Source organism: Carcharodon carcharias, chromosome 17, assembly GCF_017639515.1.
Source record: "Carcharodon carcharias isolate sCarCar2 chromosome 17, sCarCar2.pri, whole genome shotgun sequence".
NCBI lineage: Eukaryota > Metazoa > Chordata > Chondrichthyes > Lamniformes > Lamnidae > Carcharodon > Carcharodon carcharias.
The window spans coordinates 99590993-99603820 of NC_054483.1; the positions used below are offsets into that span (position 1 = coordinate 99590993).

Below are 12828 nucleotides of genomic sequence, written 5' to 3' on the forward strand. Positions count from 1 at the left end.
CAAAGATGAGGGACATGTAGCAGGTGGGAAGGGGCAAGGCAGTGCAGAGGGGCGAGTGGGTGCAGGGAAATGACGGGGGTGCAGGGGTAAGGGGGCAAAGGGGCAAGGGTGTTCAGGAATGAGAGTGTTGGATGGGGTGCAGGGGAAAAGGAAAGAGGGTGAGGGGGCTGGAGAGGTGCAGTGGAGAGTGAGGGGTGCAGAGGAACGAGGGGGGTGAGGGGGCAAAACAAGTGCAAGGCATGATAGAGGTGAAGAGGGCAACGGAGGGGTGAGCGGGGAGTGCAGGGGGCGAGGAAAGTACAAGGGGTGAGGGGAATACAGGAAGCAAGGGGATGAAGGGGTTGAGGGGAGAATGAGGGAGGTCAGGCAAGGGGGTGCAAGGTGGCAAGGGGGGCTGCAAGGGATGAGGGGCTGAGTGGTTGAGGGGGTTGCAGGGTGCCAGGGGCTGCAGGACGTTCCAGGGGGCACTGGGAGTGCAGGAGATGAAGAGGCGAGTCAGTGAGGGGATTGCACTTTTACCCACGGAGCTGTGGTGAAGGTTTGACCTGGCAGGAATCTGCATTTTGTACTTCCTTAATAAGAAAAGAAAATACTGGAAAAACTCAGCAGGTCTGGCAGCATGTGGAGAGAGAAACAAAGTTAACGTTTTGAGTCCTTATGTCATTTCTTCAGAGATCTGAGTCATACAGAAGTCCAGCATCCACAGTATTTTGCTTTCGTGCTCCCTTGTCTATTTCCAGTACTGCCTATTTTTTTCTCTCTCTAAATTCTATTTCGCCTCTGTAACCTCCTGCCCACTTTGTTAATCTCCATTCCACAGTATTGCCATGGAAATAACTTATTCCAGTTGAAATTGTCTTGATTTTCCCTTTGTTTGAATATTAAGTAGTTAATGGACTGGAGTTTGTCACTTCTCAGTCCTGTGTGGGAATGGTCAATCTGATCGCAGCCTGTTGAATAAATCATTTCCTCCTCCCTTGACACCTCCTCAGATATCTAGATCCCTTCTTGGTATCTGATCTAGCCCCTGTCAGCTAGATATTCATTCAGACCCCAGCCTGATGTTGCAGCAGGAGGGTCGCTGGGTGGTAGATTGGCTGCAGGAACCCTCGCTGTTATTCCCCTCCTTTGTGCAGCGCACTAAGCTCCATTGAACTTCCCCACTGCTGCCTTGGCCAGGATTCAATAACTCAGCACAGAGATCAGAGCTTTGAGCTCTGGATGGCTCTGTGCACCTCATCAAGCCTGGACACTGAGGGCATTCATAATTATTTTACTGAGAGAGTGCCCGGGTGCTGTTTTACTGTGGCAATGTGCAAGGTTATAGGGAAAAGGCAGGAGATTGGCACTAAGTTAAAATACTCAGAGGGCTGATGCAGACATGAATGGTCTCCTACACTGTAACAATTCTATGATTCTGTTACAGAAGCACATCCAGGGCCAGGACATGTACTGGGGTTGGATAAAAGCAAAATACTGTGGATGCTGGAAATCTGAAACAAAAACAGAAAATGTTGGAAAAACTCAGCACGTCAGGCTGTTTCACTTTCCACATCTGTGTTAATGTTTTGAATCTGTATGTCTCTTCTTCAGAAGGGGTTGAGTCAGGTTTCAGGTTGGGTTTGCGGTCGGGTTGGATTGGGGTCGGGTTGGATTGGGGTCGGGTTGGGTTTGGGGTTGGGTTGGGTTTGGGGTCGGGGTCAGGATTGGTGTTGGGTCGGGTTTGGGGTCAGGATTGGGGTTGGCTCGGGTTTGGGGTCGGTATTGGGTCTGGGCTTGAGTTTGGGTCTGGGTGGGGTTTGTGGTCGGGTTTGGGGTCGGGATTGGCTCTGGGGTCAGGTTTGGGGTTGGGGCTGTGTCGGGTTTGTCTCTAGCTGGGCTGCGATATGGGAATTGCTATCAGTGAGTGGGTTTAAACATTACCAGCGAAGCTGGCAGGAGCACCAGTGAAGAGTTTGCCACTATCCTTGGTCATGATCAGAAGCTCCGTGTCTTTTTTTGGAGGGGAATTTTCCTTCTCCAGCAGCAGGAACTTATAGTCTTTCCGTAAAATGTCGTCAGTGTCCGTGGTCCCCACTGTGGAGAGAAACATTGTGAACAGTGGCTCACTATAACCGCGATCCCCACACACCCAACACAACCCCGATCCCCACACACCCAACACAACCCCGATCCCCACACACCCAACACAACCCCGATCCCCACACACCCAACACAACCCCGATCCCCACACCCCCCGATCCCCACACACCCCCCGATCCCCACACACCCAACACAACCCCGATCCCCACACACCCAACACAACCCCGATCCCCACACACCCAACACAACCCCGATCCCCACACACCCAACACAACCCCGATCCCCACACACCCAACACAACCCCGATCCCCACACACCCCTGATCCCCACACACCCAACACAACTCCGATCCCCACACACCCAACACAACCCCAATTCCGATAATGCCCAACATACAATCAGTAGAAATCAGTGTGATCAAGGAGATGAAAACAGAGCCTGGAGTCAGAATGAATAAATGGCAGGAGAAATAATCACACAACATGACCTTTGAACTCTGCCCAGAGGAGCAGCATACTTGGATAGTTGGGATTGCTGGGATACAAGTGTGCTGGGATACAAGTATGCTGGAATATCTGTGTGCTAGGATTACTGGAATATCAGTGTGCTGGAATATCAGTGTGCTGGGATTACTGGGATATTAGTGTACTGGGATGCTTGGATATCAGTGTGCTTGGATATCAGTCTGCTGAGATTACTGGTACATCAGTGTGCTAGGATATCATTGTGCTGGGATTAGTGGGATATCAGTGTGCTGGGATATCATTGTGCTGGGATTAGTGGGATATCAGTGTGCTGGGATGTTAATATGCTGGGATTACTGGGATACCAGAGTGCTGAGATTACTGGGATATCTGTGTGCTGGGATATTATTGTGCTGGGATTACTGGCATATCAGTGTACTGGGATATCAGTGTACTGGGACATCAGTGTACTGGGATTTCAGTGTGCTGGGATGCTGGAATATCAGTGTGCTGGGATATCAGTGTGCTGGGATATCAGTGTGCTGGGATATCAGTGTGCTGGGATACTGGGATATCAGTGTACTGGGATATCAGTATGCTGGGATATCAGTGTGCTGGGATGCTAGGATATCAGTGTACTGGGATATCAGTGTACTGGGATGCTGGGATATCAGTGTACTGGGATACCAGCGTGCTGGGATTGCTGGGATATCAGTGTGCTGGGATGCTAGGATATCAGTGTGCTGGGATGCTGGTATATCAGTGTACTGGGATATCAGTGTACTGGGATGCTGGGATATCAGTGTACTGGGATGCTGGGATATCAGTGTGCTGGGATGCTGGGATATCAGTGTACTGGGATATCAGTGTACTGGGATGCTGGGATGTCAGTGTGCTGGGATGTTAGTGTGCTGAGATGTCAATGTGCTGTGATTACTGGGATACCAGCGTGCTGGGATGCTGGGATATCAGTGTACTGGGATATCAGTGTACTGAGATGTCAGCGTGCTGGGATTTCTGGGATATCAGTGATCGGGGTTGCTGGGGTATTAGGTGTGCAGCAATTGCTGGGATTATTGAGGCACATGTGAAAAGGAATTTCCTGGATAACAGTGTGAGTTACTAACCTGTGGTGCTGGTCTGCTCTGTGTTAATGACACTGGAATTTGACGCAAGATTTTTCTGCACTCCCAGTGCTGAAGGGATGGAGAGAGGAGAGGCAGAGTGGGCCATCAGAGCATTGAGAGGAGGATTAAATAAAGACAGTGAGAACACAGAAATACATTGAACCCATAACTATATAATACACTTAATCATACCTTTACTAAATCCCTCCTCAAGATACTAACTCTCACTGAGGAACGGTTCCTGAAGGGGCTGACTCTCACAGCGGGAACAGTTCCTGAAGGTGCTGACTCTCACTGGGGGACAGTTCCTCAAGGTACTAACTCTCACTGAGGGACAGTTCCTGAAGGGGCTGACTCTCAATGTGGGACAGTTCCTGAATGTGCTGACTCTCACTGCGGGGACATTTCCTGAAGGTACTGACTCTCACTGGGGGACAGTTCCTGAAGGTGCTGACTCTCACTGGGGGACAGTTCCTGAAGGTGCTGACTCTCATTGGGGGACAGTTCCTGAAGGTGCTGACTCTCACTGGGGGACAGTTCCTGAAGGTGCTAACTCTCACTGGGGGACAGTTCCTGAAGGTGCTGACTCTCACTTGGTGACAGTTCCTGAAGGTGTTGACTCTCACTGGGGACAGTTTCTGAAGGTGCTGACTCTCACTGGGGGACAGTTCCTGAAGATACTGACTCTCACTGGGGGACAGTTCCTGAATGTGCTGACTCTCACTGGGTTACAGTTCCTGAAGGTGCTGACTCTCACTGGTGGACAGTTCCTGAAGGTGCTGACTCTCACTGGGGGACAGTTCCTGAAGATGCTGACTCTCACTGGGGGACAGTTCCTGCATGTGCTGACTCTCAATGGGTTCCTCAACAGGGCTGGGACCAATGCTGTGATGGGGAGATTTGTTTGTGCTGTTGGAGAGGGTTAAAACTAGTTTGGCAGGGGGCATTGAACTTCTGTAGATCCAGGAGGAAGAGAAGCAAAGGTAGAAATTAATCTGTGAGTATGGGGAGTGGCAGGGAAAACAGAGACTTGTGAAAAAACAACAAACACATTAGCTGTGTTTAACAGTATATATTCCCAAAGAAGAGTCTAGTGAATATGCAGATGAGTTGAGGGTACAGATAGACACTGGTAAGCATAGTTTCACAGCTATTACTGAAACATGGTTTAAAGAAGGGTAGGAATGGCAGCTCAACATTCCTACTTATAGGGTTTTTTCAAACGGGTATCAGTCTACTGATATTAGTGGGATATCAGTGTGCTGGGATGCTGGGATATCTGTGTGCTGGGATGTTATTGTGCTGGGCTGCTGGGATATCAGTGTACTGGGATATCAGTGTACTGGGATATCAGTGTACTGGGATATCAGTGTGCTGGGATGCTGGGAAATCAGTGTACTGGGATATCATGTACTGGGATTTCAGTGTGCTGGGAAGCTGGGATATCAGTGTACTGGGATATCAGTGTGCTGAGATGCTGGGATATCAGTGTACTGGGGTATCAATGTGCTCGGATGCTGGGATATCAGTGTACTGGGATATCAGTGTGCTGGGATGCTGGGATATCAGTGTACTGGAATATCATGTACTGGGATTTCAGTGTGCTGGGAAGCTGGGATATCAGTGTACTGGGATTTCAGTGTGCTGGGATGCTGGGATATCAGTGTACTGGGCTATCAGTGTGCTGGGATGCTGGGATATCAGTGTGCTGGGATGCTGGGATATCAGTGTGCTGGGATATTGGGATGCTGGGATATCAGTGTACTGGGATATCAGTGTGCTGAGATTACTGGGATATCAGTGTGCTGGGATTTTATTGTGCTGGGATTACTGGGATATCAGAGTGCTGGGATTGCTGGTACATCAGTGTACTGGCATATCAGTGTACTGGCATACCAGTGTACTGGCATATCAGTGTGCTGCAATGCTGGGATATCAGTGTACTGGGATATCAGTGTACTGGGATATCAGTGTACTGGGATATCAGTGTACTGGGATATCAGTGTGCTGCGATGCTGGGATATCAGTGTACTGGGATATCATGTACTGGGATTTCAGTGTGCTGGGAAGCTGGGATATCAGTGTACTGGGATATCAGTGTGCTGGGATGCTGGGATATCAGTGTGCTGGGATGCTGGGATATCATTGTACTGGGATGTCAGTGTGCTGGGATGCTGGGATGTCAGTGTGCTGGGATACTGGGATATCAGTGTGCTGGGATGCTGGGATATCAGTGTACTGGGATATCAGTGTGCTGGGATGCTGGGATATCAGTGTACTGGGATATCAGTGTACTGGGATATCAGTGTACTGGGATGCTGGGATATCAGTGTACTGGGATATCAGTGTGCTGGGATACTAGGATGTCAGTGTGCTGGGATGTTAGTGTGCTGAGATGTCAGCGTGCTGGGATTTCTGGGATATCAGTGATCGGGGTTGCTGGGGTATTAGCGTGCAGCAATTGCTGGGATTACTGAGGCACCTGTGAAAAGGAATTTCCTGGATAACAGTGTGAGTTACTAACCTGTGGTGCTGGTCTGCTCTGTGTTAACGACACTGGAATTCGACGCAAGATTTTTCTGCACTCCCAGTGCTGGAGGGATGGAGAGAGGAGAGGCAGAGTGGGCCATCAGAGCATCGAGAGGAGGATTAAATAAAGACAGTGAGAACACAGAAATACATTGAACCCATAACTATATAACACACTTAATCATACCTTTGCTAAATCCCTCCTCAAGGTACTAACTCTCACTGAGGGACAGTTCCTGAAGGGGCTGACTCTCACAGCGGGGACAGTTCCTGAAGGTGCTGAATCTCACTGAGGGACAGTTCCTGAAGGTGCTGACTCTCACTGGGGGACAGTTCCTGAAGGTACTAACTCCCACGAGGGACAGTTCTGAAGGTGCTGACTCTCACTGAGGGACAGTTCCTGAAGGTGCTGACTCTCACAGCAGGGACAGTTCCTGAAGGTGCTGACTCTCACTGGGGGACAGTTCCTGAAGGTGCTGATTCTCACTGCGGGACAGTTCCTGAAGGTGCTGACTCTCACTGGGGGACAATTCCTGAAGGTGCTGACTCTCACTGCGGGACAGTTCCTGAAGGTGCTGACTCTCACTGGGGGACAGTTCCTGAATGTGCTGACTCTCAATGGGTTCCTCAACAGGGCTGGGACCAATGTTGTGATGGGGAGATTTGTTTGTGCTGTTGGAGAGGGTTAAAACTAGTTTGGCAGGGGGCATTGAACTTCTGTAGATCCAGAAGTAAGAGAAGCAAAGGTAGAAATTAGTCTGTGAGTATGGGGAGTGGCAGGGAAAACAGAGACTTGTGAAAAAACAACAAACACATTAGCTGTGCTTAAAAGTATATATTCCCAAAGAAGAGTCTAGTGAATATGCAGATGAGTTGAGGGGATAGATAGACACCGGTAAGCATAGTTTCACAGCTATTACTGAAACACGGTTTAAAGAAGAGTAGGAACGGCAGCTCAACATTCCCACTTATAGGGTTTTTCAAAAGGGATAGTGAAGGGGAATTAAAATGTTGGGGGGTGGTTGAGCTGTGAGGTGGGAATTGTCAGGAGGAGCACCAAATCAGCCTCATATGGTGGAACTGAGGTGGCGCTAGAGAACAGGCTATTTTAGATCTATTATGTCATGAGAAAGGGCTAATTCATAATCTTGTTAAAATAACCTTTAGGAATGTGTGACCATAATACGCTAGAATTTTACATTGTTTTTGAAAGGAGGTAGTTTAATCTGAAGCCAGGGTGTTAAATGTGAACAAAGGGAATTATGCAGGTATGGTGGAAAACTGGCTGAAGTGGATTAGGGAAATACATTAAAAGGTATGATGGTACATGGGCAATGGGTAGTCTTTAAAGAATTATTATATAGTTTACAGCAATTACACATTCCTTTCAGGCACAAAAACCCAAAAAGAAAAGTCAGTCAACTGTGGCTGACAAAGGAAGTTAAGGATCGTATAAGATTAAAAGAAAAGGCCAATAAAGTTGCCAGAAATAGTAGTAAACCTGAGGATTGGAAGCATTTTAGAAAACAGCAAAGGAGGACTAAGAAACTGATAAAGAAAGGGAGAATAAAATATGAATGTAAACCAGCAAAAAACATAAAAACAGACTGTAAAAGCTTCTATAGATACATTAAAAAGAAATGTTTGGCTCAGACAAATGTGGGTCCATTACAGGCAGAGTCAGGAGAATTTATATGGGGAATAGAGAAATGGGAGAGAAGTTAATTTATGACTTTGTGCCTGTCTTCACAAGAAATATCCCAGAATTAAAGGGACTAGAGAGAATGTGAAATTGAAAGAAATTAGTATTTGTAAGAAGGTTGTATTGGAGAAATTAATGGGACTGAAGACTGATAAATCCCCAGGACCTGATATTTTACATTCCAGAGTGTTGAAAGAGCTACCTATGGAGATAATGGTTTCATTGCTGATCATCTTCCAAAATTCAATAGATTCTGGAACGGTTCCTGTAGGTTGGAAAGTAGCAAATGTCACCCCACCATTTATGAAGGGAGGGAGAGAGAAAATGGGGAACTACAGACCTGTTAGCCTGACATCAGCAATAGGGAAAATGTTGAAATCTGTTATAAAGGATCTGATAAATGGACACTTGGATAATAATGACCTGATTGGTGTAGGCAACATGAATTTATGAATTTGAATTTGAAAAACCTGATGGAGTTTTTTGAGGATGTTATTAACAGAATTGATAAAGGGGAGTTGGTGGATGTAGTATACATGGATTTTCAGAAGGCTTTTGATAAAGTCCCCTAAAGGAGGTTGGTTCACAAAATCAAAGCACATGGGATAGGAGGTAACATACTGGCATTGATTAAGGATTGGTTTACAGGCAGAAAACAGACAGTAGGAATAAACAGGTCATTCTCATGTTGGCAGGCTGTGACTAGTGGGGTACCGCAAGGATCAGTACTTGGGGCGCAGCTGTTCACAATATATATCAATGATTTGGATGTGGGGACCAAATGTAATATTTCCAGGTTCACGAATGACACAAAGTTAGGTGGGAAGGTGTGTTCTGAGGAAGCTGAAAAGCATTTTCAAGGGATTTGGACAGACTTAGTATATGGGCAAGAAACATGGCAGATGAAATATAATGAGGAAAAAAATTAGGTTATCCACTTTAGTAGGAGGAACAGATGTGCAGGGTATTTCTTAAATGGTGAGAGATTAGAAAATGTAGATATACAAAGGGAACTGGATGCCCTCGTCAATAAGTCACAAAGTTAACATGCAGGTGCAGCAGACAGTTAGGAAGGCCAATGGCATGTTGGCCTTTATCACAAGAGAATCTGAGTACAGGAGTAGCAAAGTCTTGCTTCAGTTGTTTGGACCTTGGTTAGATGGCACCTGGAGTACTGTGTGCAGTTTTGGTCCCCTTACCTTAGGAAGGATACTGTTGCAATAGAGGGAGTGCAACAAAGATTCACCAGATGGCAGGACTCTCCTACGAAGGGAGATTGGGGAAACTGGGCCTGTATTCTCCAAGTTTCAAAGAATGAGAGGTGATCTCATTGAAACTTACAAAATACTTAATGAGGATGGACAGGGTAAATGAAGGTAAGATGTTTTCCCCTGGTTGGGGAGTCTAGAACTAGGGGGACAATTTCAAAATAAATAGGAGGCCACTTAGGACCAAGATGAGGAGAATTTTTTTATTCAGAGGGTTGTGAATCTATGGAATTCTTTACCCCTGAGGGATGTGGAATCTCAGTCATTGAGTACGTTTAAGGTAGAGATTGACAGATTTCTAAATACCAGTGACATAAAGGGATATGGGGGTAGTGTGGGAAAAAGGCATTGAAGGCTACTGTTTCCCTAAGGGCACTGAGGCCAATTGTCTTGCTTCTCCTAAGAGCAGTTAACTCAACACAGACTGGAGATTCCTGGGCTGTGCCAAACCGGCTGTGCTGTTACCCAGTTACCCTTTACCCAGTTACCCAATTCGCTGTTACTCTATTTTGTCGCTATTCCCTAATCCTGTTAACATTGCACTGTGATATGAAGAGAGTTGATGCCGTTGAAGTGGGGAGTGCTGTTGTGGTGATTGGTGCATTACTCACCTGAGCTGGAGTTGGTCTGGGTCAAAGTATGACTAGTGACTAAGCCAGACGTGGCTGTTAGATTGTTCTGAACACCTTGAACTGTCAAAAAGAAAGAAGATAAAAAAGCAGAGTCAGAGCAGAGTGGGAGAGGGGTGAGTGGAGAACCGCACTGGTTTTACACTGTTGCTCCTGGTTGTGGTTCTGGGATAGCCCAATTTCTAGTGCAAGGCCCATGCCACTGCACCAAGTGACACCAACCAGTAGTTGAACCTCCACCAGCGACAGCCTGGCCATTGATCTCCGACAGCCAGACCTCATGATGACTGGAGATGCCCACATGAGGTCACAGAACAGGACCAACCCAGTGGCACTGGTTTAACCGACTGCTCAGCCTTCCCACGAGGTGACGGGTAGTCGAAACCAGCTCCACCAATGGTCAGGCTCAGTGCAGGATCAAAGGTCAGCCCCAACAACAATTTGCATTTATACAGCACCTTTAACAGTAAAATGTTCTAAGGCACCTCACATGAGTGTAGTCAGACAGGATTTTAAACTGAGCCACACAAGGAAATATGAGGAGAGGTAACCAAAAGCTTGGCAAACAGGCGGGTCTTAAGAAGTGTCTTAAGGGGGGAGAGGGAGGTGGAGAAGTGGTGACATTTAGGGAGGGAATTCCAGAGCTCTCCCAGGCAGCTGAAGGCAGAACCCATGGGGGAATGCTCAAGAGGCCAGAATTAGGCAAGTTCAGATATCTTGTAGGGTTGTGAGGCTGGAGGAGATTAAAAGATAGGGAGGGGTGAGGACATGCAGAGATTGGAATACGAGGATGAGAATTTTAAAATTGAGGTATTGCCAGACAGGGAGCCAATGTGGGTCAGTGAGCACAGGGAGCAATAGGTGAATTGGACTTGAGCAAGTTAGGTCATGAGCAGTAGGATTTTGGAAGAGCTGAAGTTTATAGAGGGTGGAAGATGGGAGGAGAGAATTGAAATAGTTAAGTCTGGAAGTAACAAATGGTTGGATGAGGTTTTAGCAGCAAATGAACTGAGGCAGGGATGGAAACAGGAGATGTTACGGAAATGGAAGTTTTGGATTGTGGAGCGGATATGTATTCAGGAGCTGCACTCAGGGACTCAGAATGCAAAGCTTGCAAATTGTCTGTTTTAGTCTTAGATAGTGATCAGGATAGTGGTGGAGTCAGTAGCTATGGAATGGAGTTTGAGGTGAGGAGACCATAAGACCATAAGACATAGGACCAGAAATTAGGCCATTCGGCCCATCGAGTCTGCTCCACGGCTGATAAGTTTCTCAACCCCATTCTCCTGCCTTCTCCCCATAATCTTTGATCCCCTTACCAATCAAGAACCTATCTATCTCGGTCTTAAATACACTCAATGACCTGGCCTCCACAGCCTTCTGTGGCAATGAATTCCATAGATTCACCACTCTCTGGCTAAAGAAGTTTCTCCTCATCTCTGTTCTAAAAGGTCTTCCCTTTACTCTGAGCCTGTGCCCTCGGGGCCTAGTCTTTCCTACTAATGGAAGCATCTACCCCACGTCCACTCTATCCAGGCCTTTCAGTATTCTGTAAGTTTCAATCAGATCCCCCTTATCCTTCTAAACTCCATCGAGTATAGACTCAGAGTCCTCAAACGTTCCTCATATGTTCATATGTTAAGCCTTTCATTCCTGGGATCATTCTCGTGAACCTCCTCTGGACCGTCTCCAGGGGGCCAGCACATCCTTCCTGAGATACTGGGCCCAAAATTGCTCACAATATTTTAAATGTGGTCTGACCAGAGCCTTATAAAGCCTCAGCAGCACATCCCTGTTTTCATATTCTAGTCCTCTCGAAATAGCTGCCAACATTGCATTTGCCTTCCTAACTACTGACTCAACCTGCAAGTTAACCTTAGGAGAATCCTGGACTAGGACTCCCAGGTCCCTTTGCACTCCAGATTTCTGAATTCTCTCCCCATTTAGAAAATAGTCCATGCCTCTATTCTTCCTACCAAAGTGCATGACCTCACACTTCCCCACATTGTATTCCATCTGCCACTTCTTTGCCCATTCTCCTAACCTGTCCAAATCCTTCTGCAGCCTCTCCGCCTCCTCAATACTACCTGTCCCTTCATCTATCTTTGCATCATCTGCAAATTTAGCCAGGATGCCCTCAGTTCCTTCATCTAGATCATTAATGTATAAAGTGAAAAGTTGTGGTTCTAACACTGACCCCTGCGGAACTCCACTAGTCACCGGCCACCAGCCTGAGAAGGACCCCCTTATCCCCACTCTCTGCCTCCTGCCAGACAGCCAATCTTCTATCCATGCTAGTACCTTGCCTCTAACAGCATGGGCTCTTAACTTACTGAGCGGCCTCCTGTGCGGCACCTTGTCAAAGGCCTTCTGGAAGTCCAAGTAGATAACATTCATTGGCTCTCCTTTGTCTAACCTACTCATTACCTCCTCAAAGAATTCTAACAGATTTGTCAGGCATGACCTCCCCTTGATGAAACCATGCTGACTTTGCCCGATTTTACCATGCACTTCCGAGTATTCTGAAATCTCATCCTTAATAATGGACTCTAAACTCTTACCAACGATCGAGGTCAGGCTAATCGGCCTGTAATTTCCCATCTTTTGCCTCACTCCCTTCTTAAACAAGGGGGTTACATTAGTGATTTTCCAGTCCTCTGGGACCCTCCCTGACTCCAGTGATTCCTGAAAGATCGCCACTAACGCCTCCAATATCTCTTCAGCTATCTCCTTCAGAACTCTGGGGTGTAATCCATCTGGTCCAGGCGATTTATCCACCTTCAGACCTTTCAGTTTTCCTAGCACCTTCTCCTTGGTAATGGCCACCATACTCACCTCTGCCCCTGACTCTCTTGAACTTTGGGAATGTCACCCGTGTCTTCCACTGTGTAGACTGATGCAAAGTACCTATTCAGTTCCTCCACCATTTCTTTGTTCCCCACTACTACTTCTCCAGCGTCATTTTCCAGTGGCCCAATGTCCACTTTTGCCTCTCTCTTACCCTTTATATATCTAAAAAAACTCTTG

General features: G+C 47.0%; 1 protein-coding gene across 4 annotated transcripts in view; it reads right to left on the reverse strand.

Moving 5' to 3' along the window:
* The window catches only part of col17a1a (collagen, type XVII, alpha 1a), a 124367-nt gene that overhangs the window by 76346 nt on the left and 35193 nt on the right, over positions 1 to 12828 (reverse strand). For 3 of the 4 annotated variants that reach the window (XM_041210476.1, XM_041210475.1, XM_041210477.1), the window contains exons 13-16: positions 9784 to 9864; positions 6198 to 6266; positions 3674 to 3742; positions 1924 to 2076 (exon numbers count right to left, since the gene is read on the reverse strand). In XM_041210476.1, the coding sequence (XP_041066410.1) occupies positions 1924 to 2076; positions 3674 to 3742; positions 6198 to 6266; positions 9784 to 9864 (372 nt within the window). The remainder of the gene's footprint in view (positions 1 to 1923; positions 2077 to 3673; positions 3743 to 6197; positions 6267 to 9783; positions 9865 to 12828) is intronic. The other variant, XM_041210478.1, reaches the window with a different exon arrangement.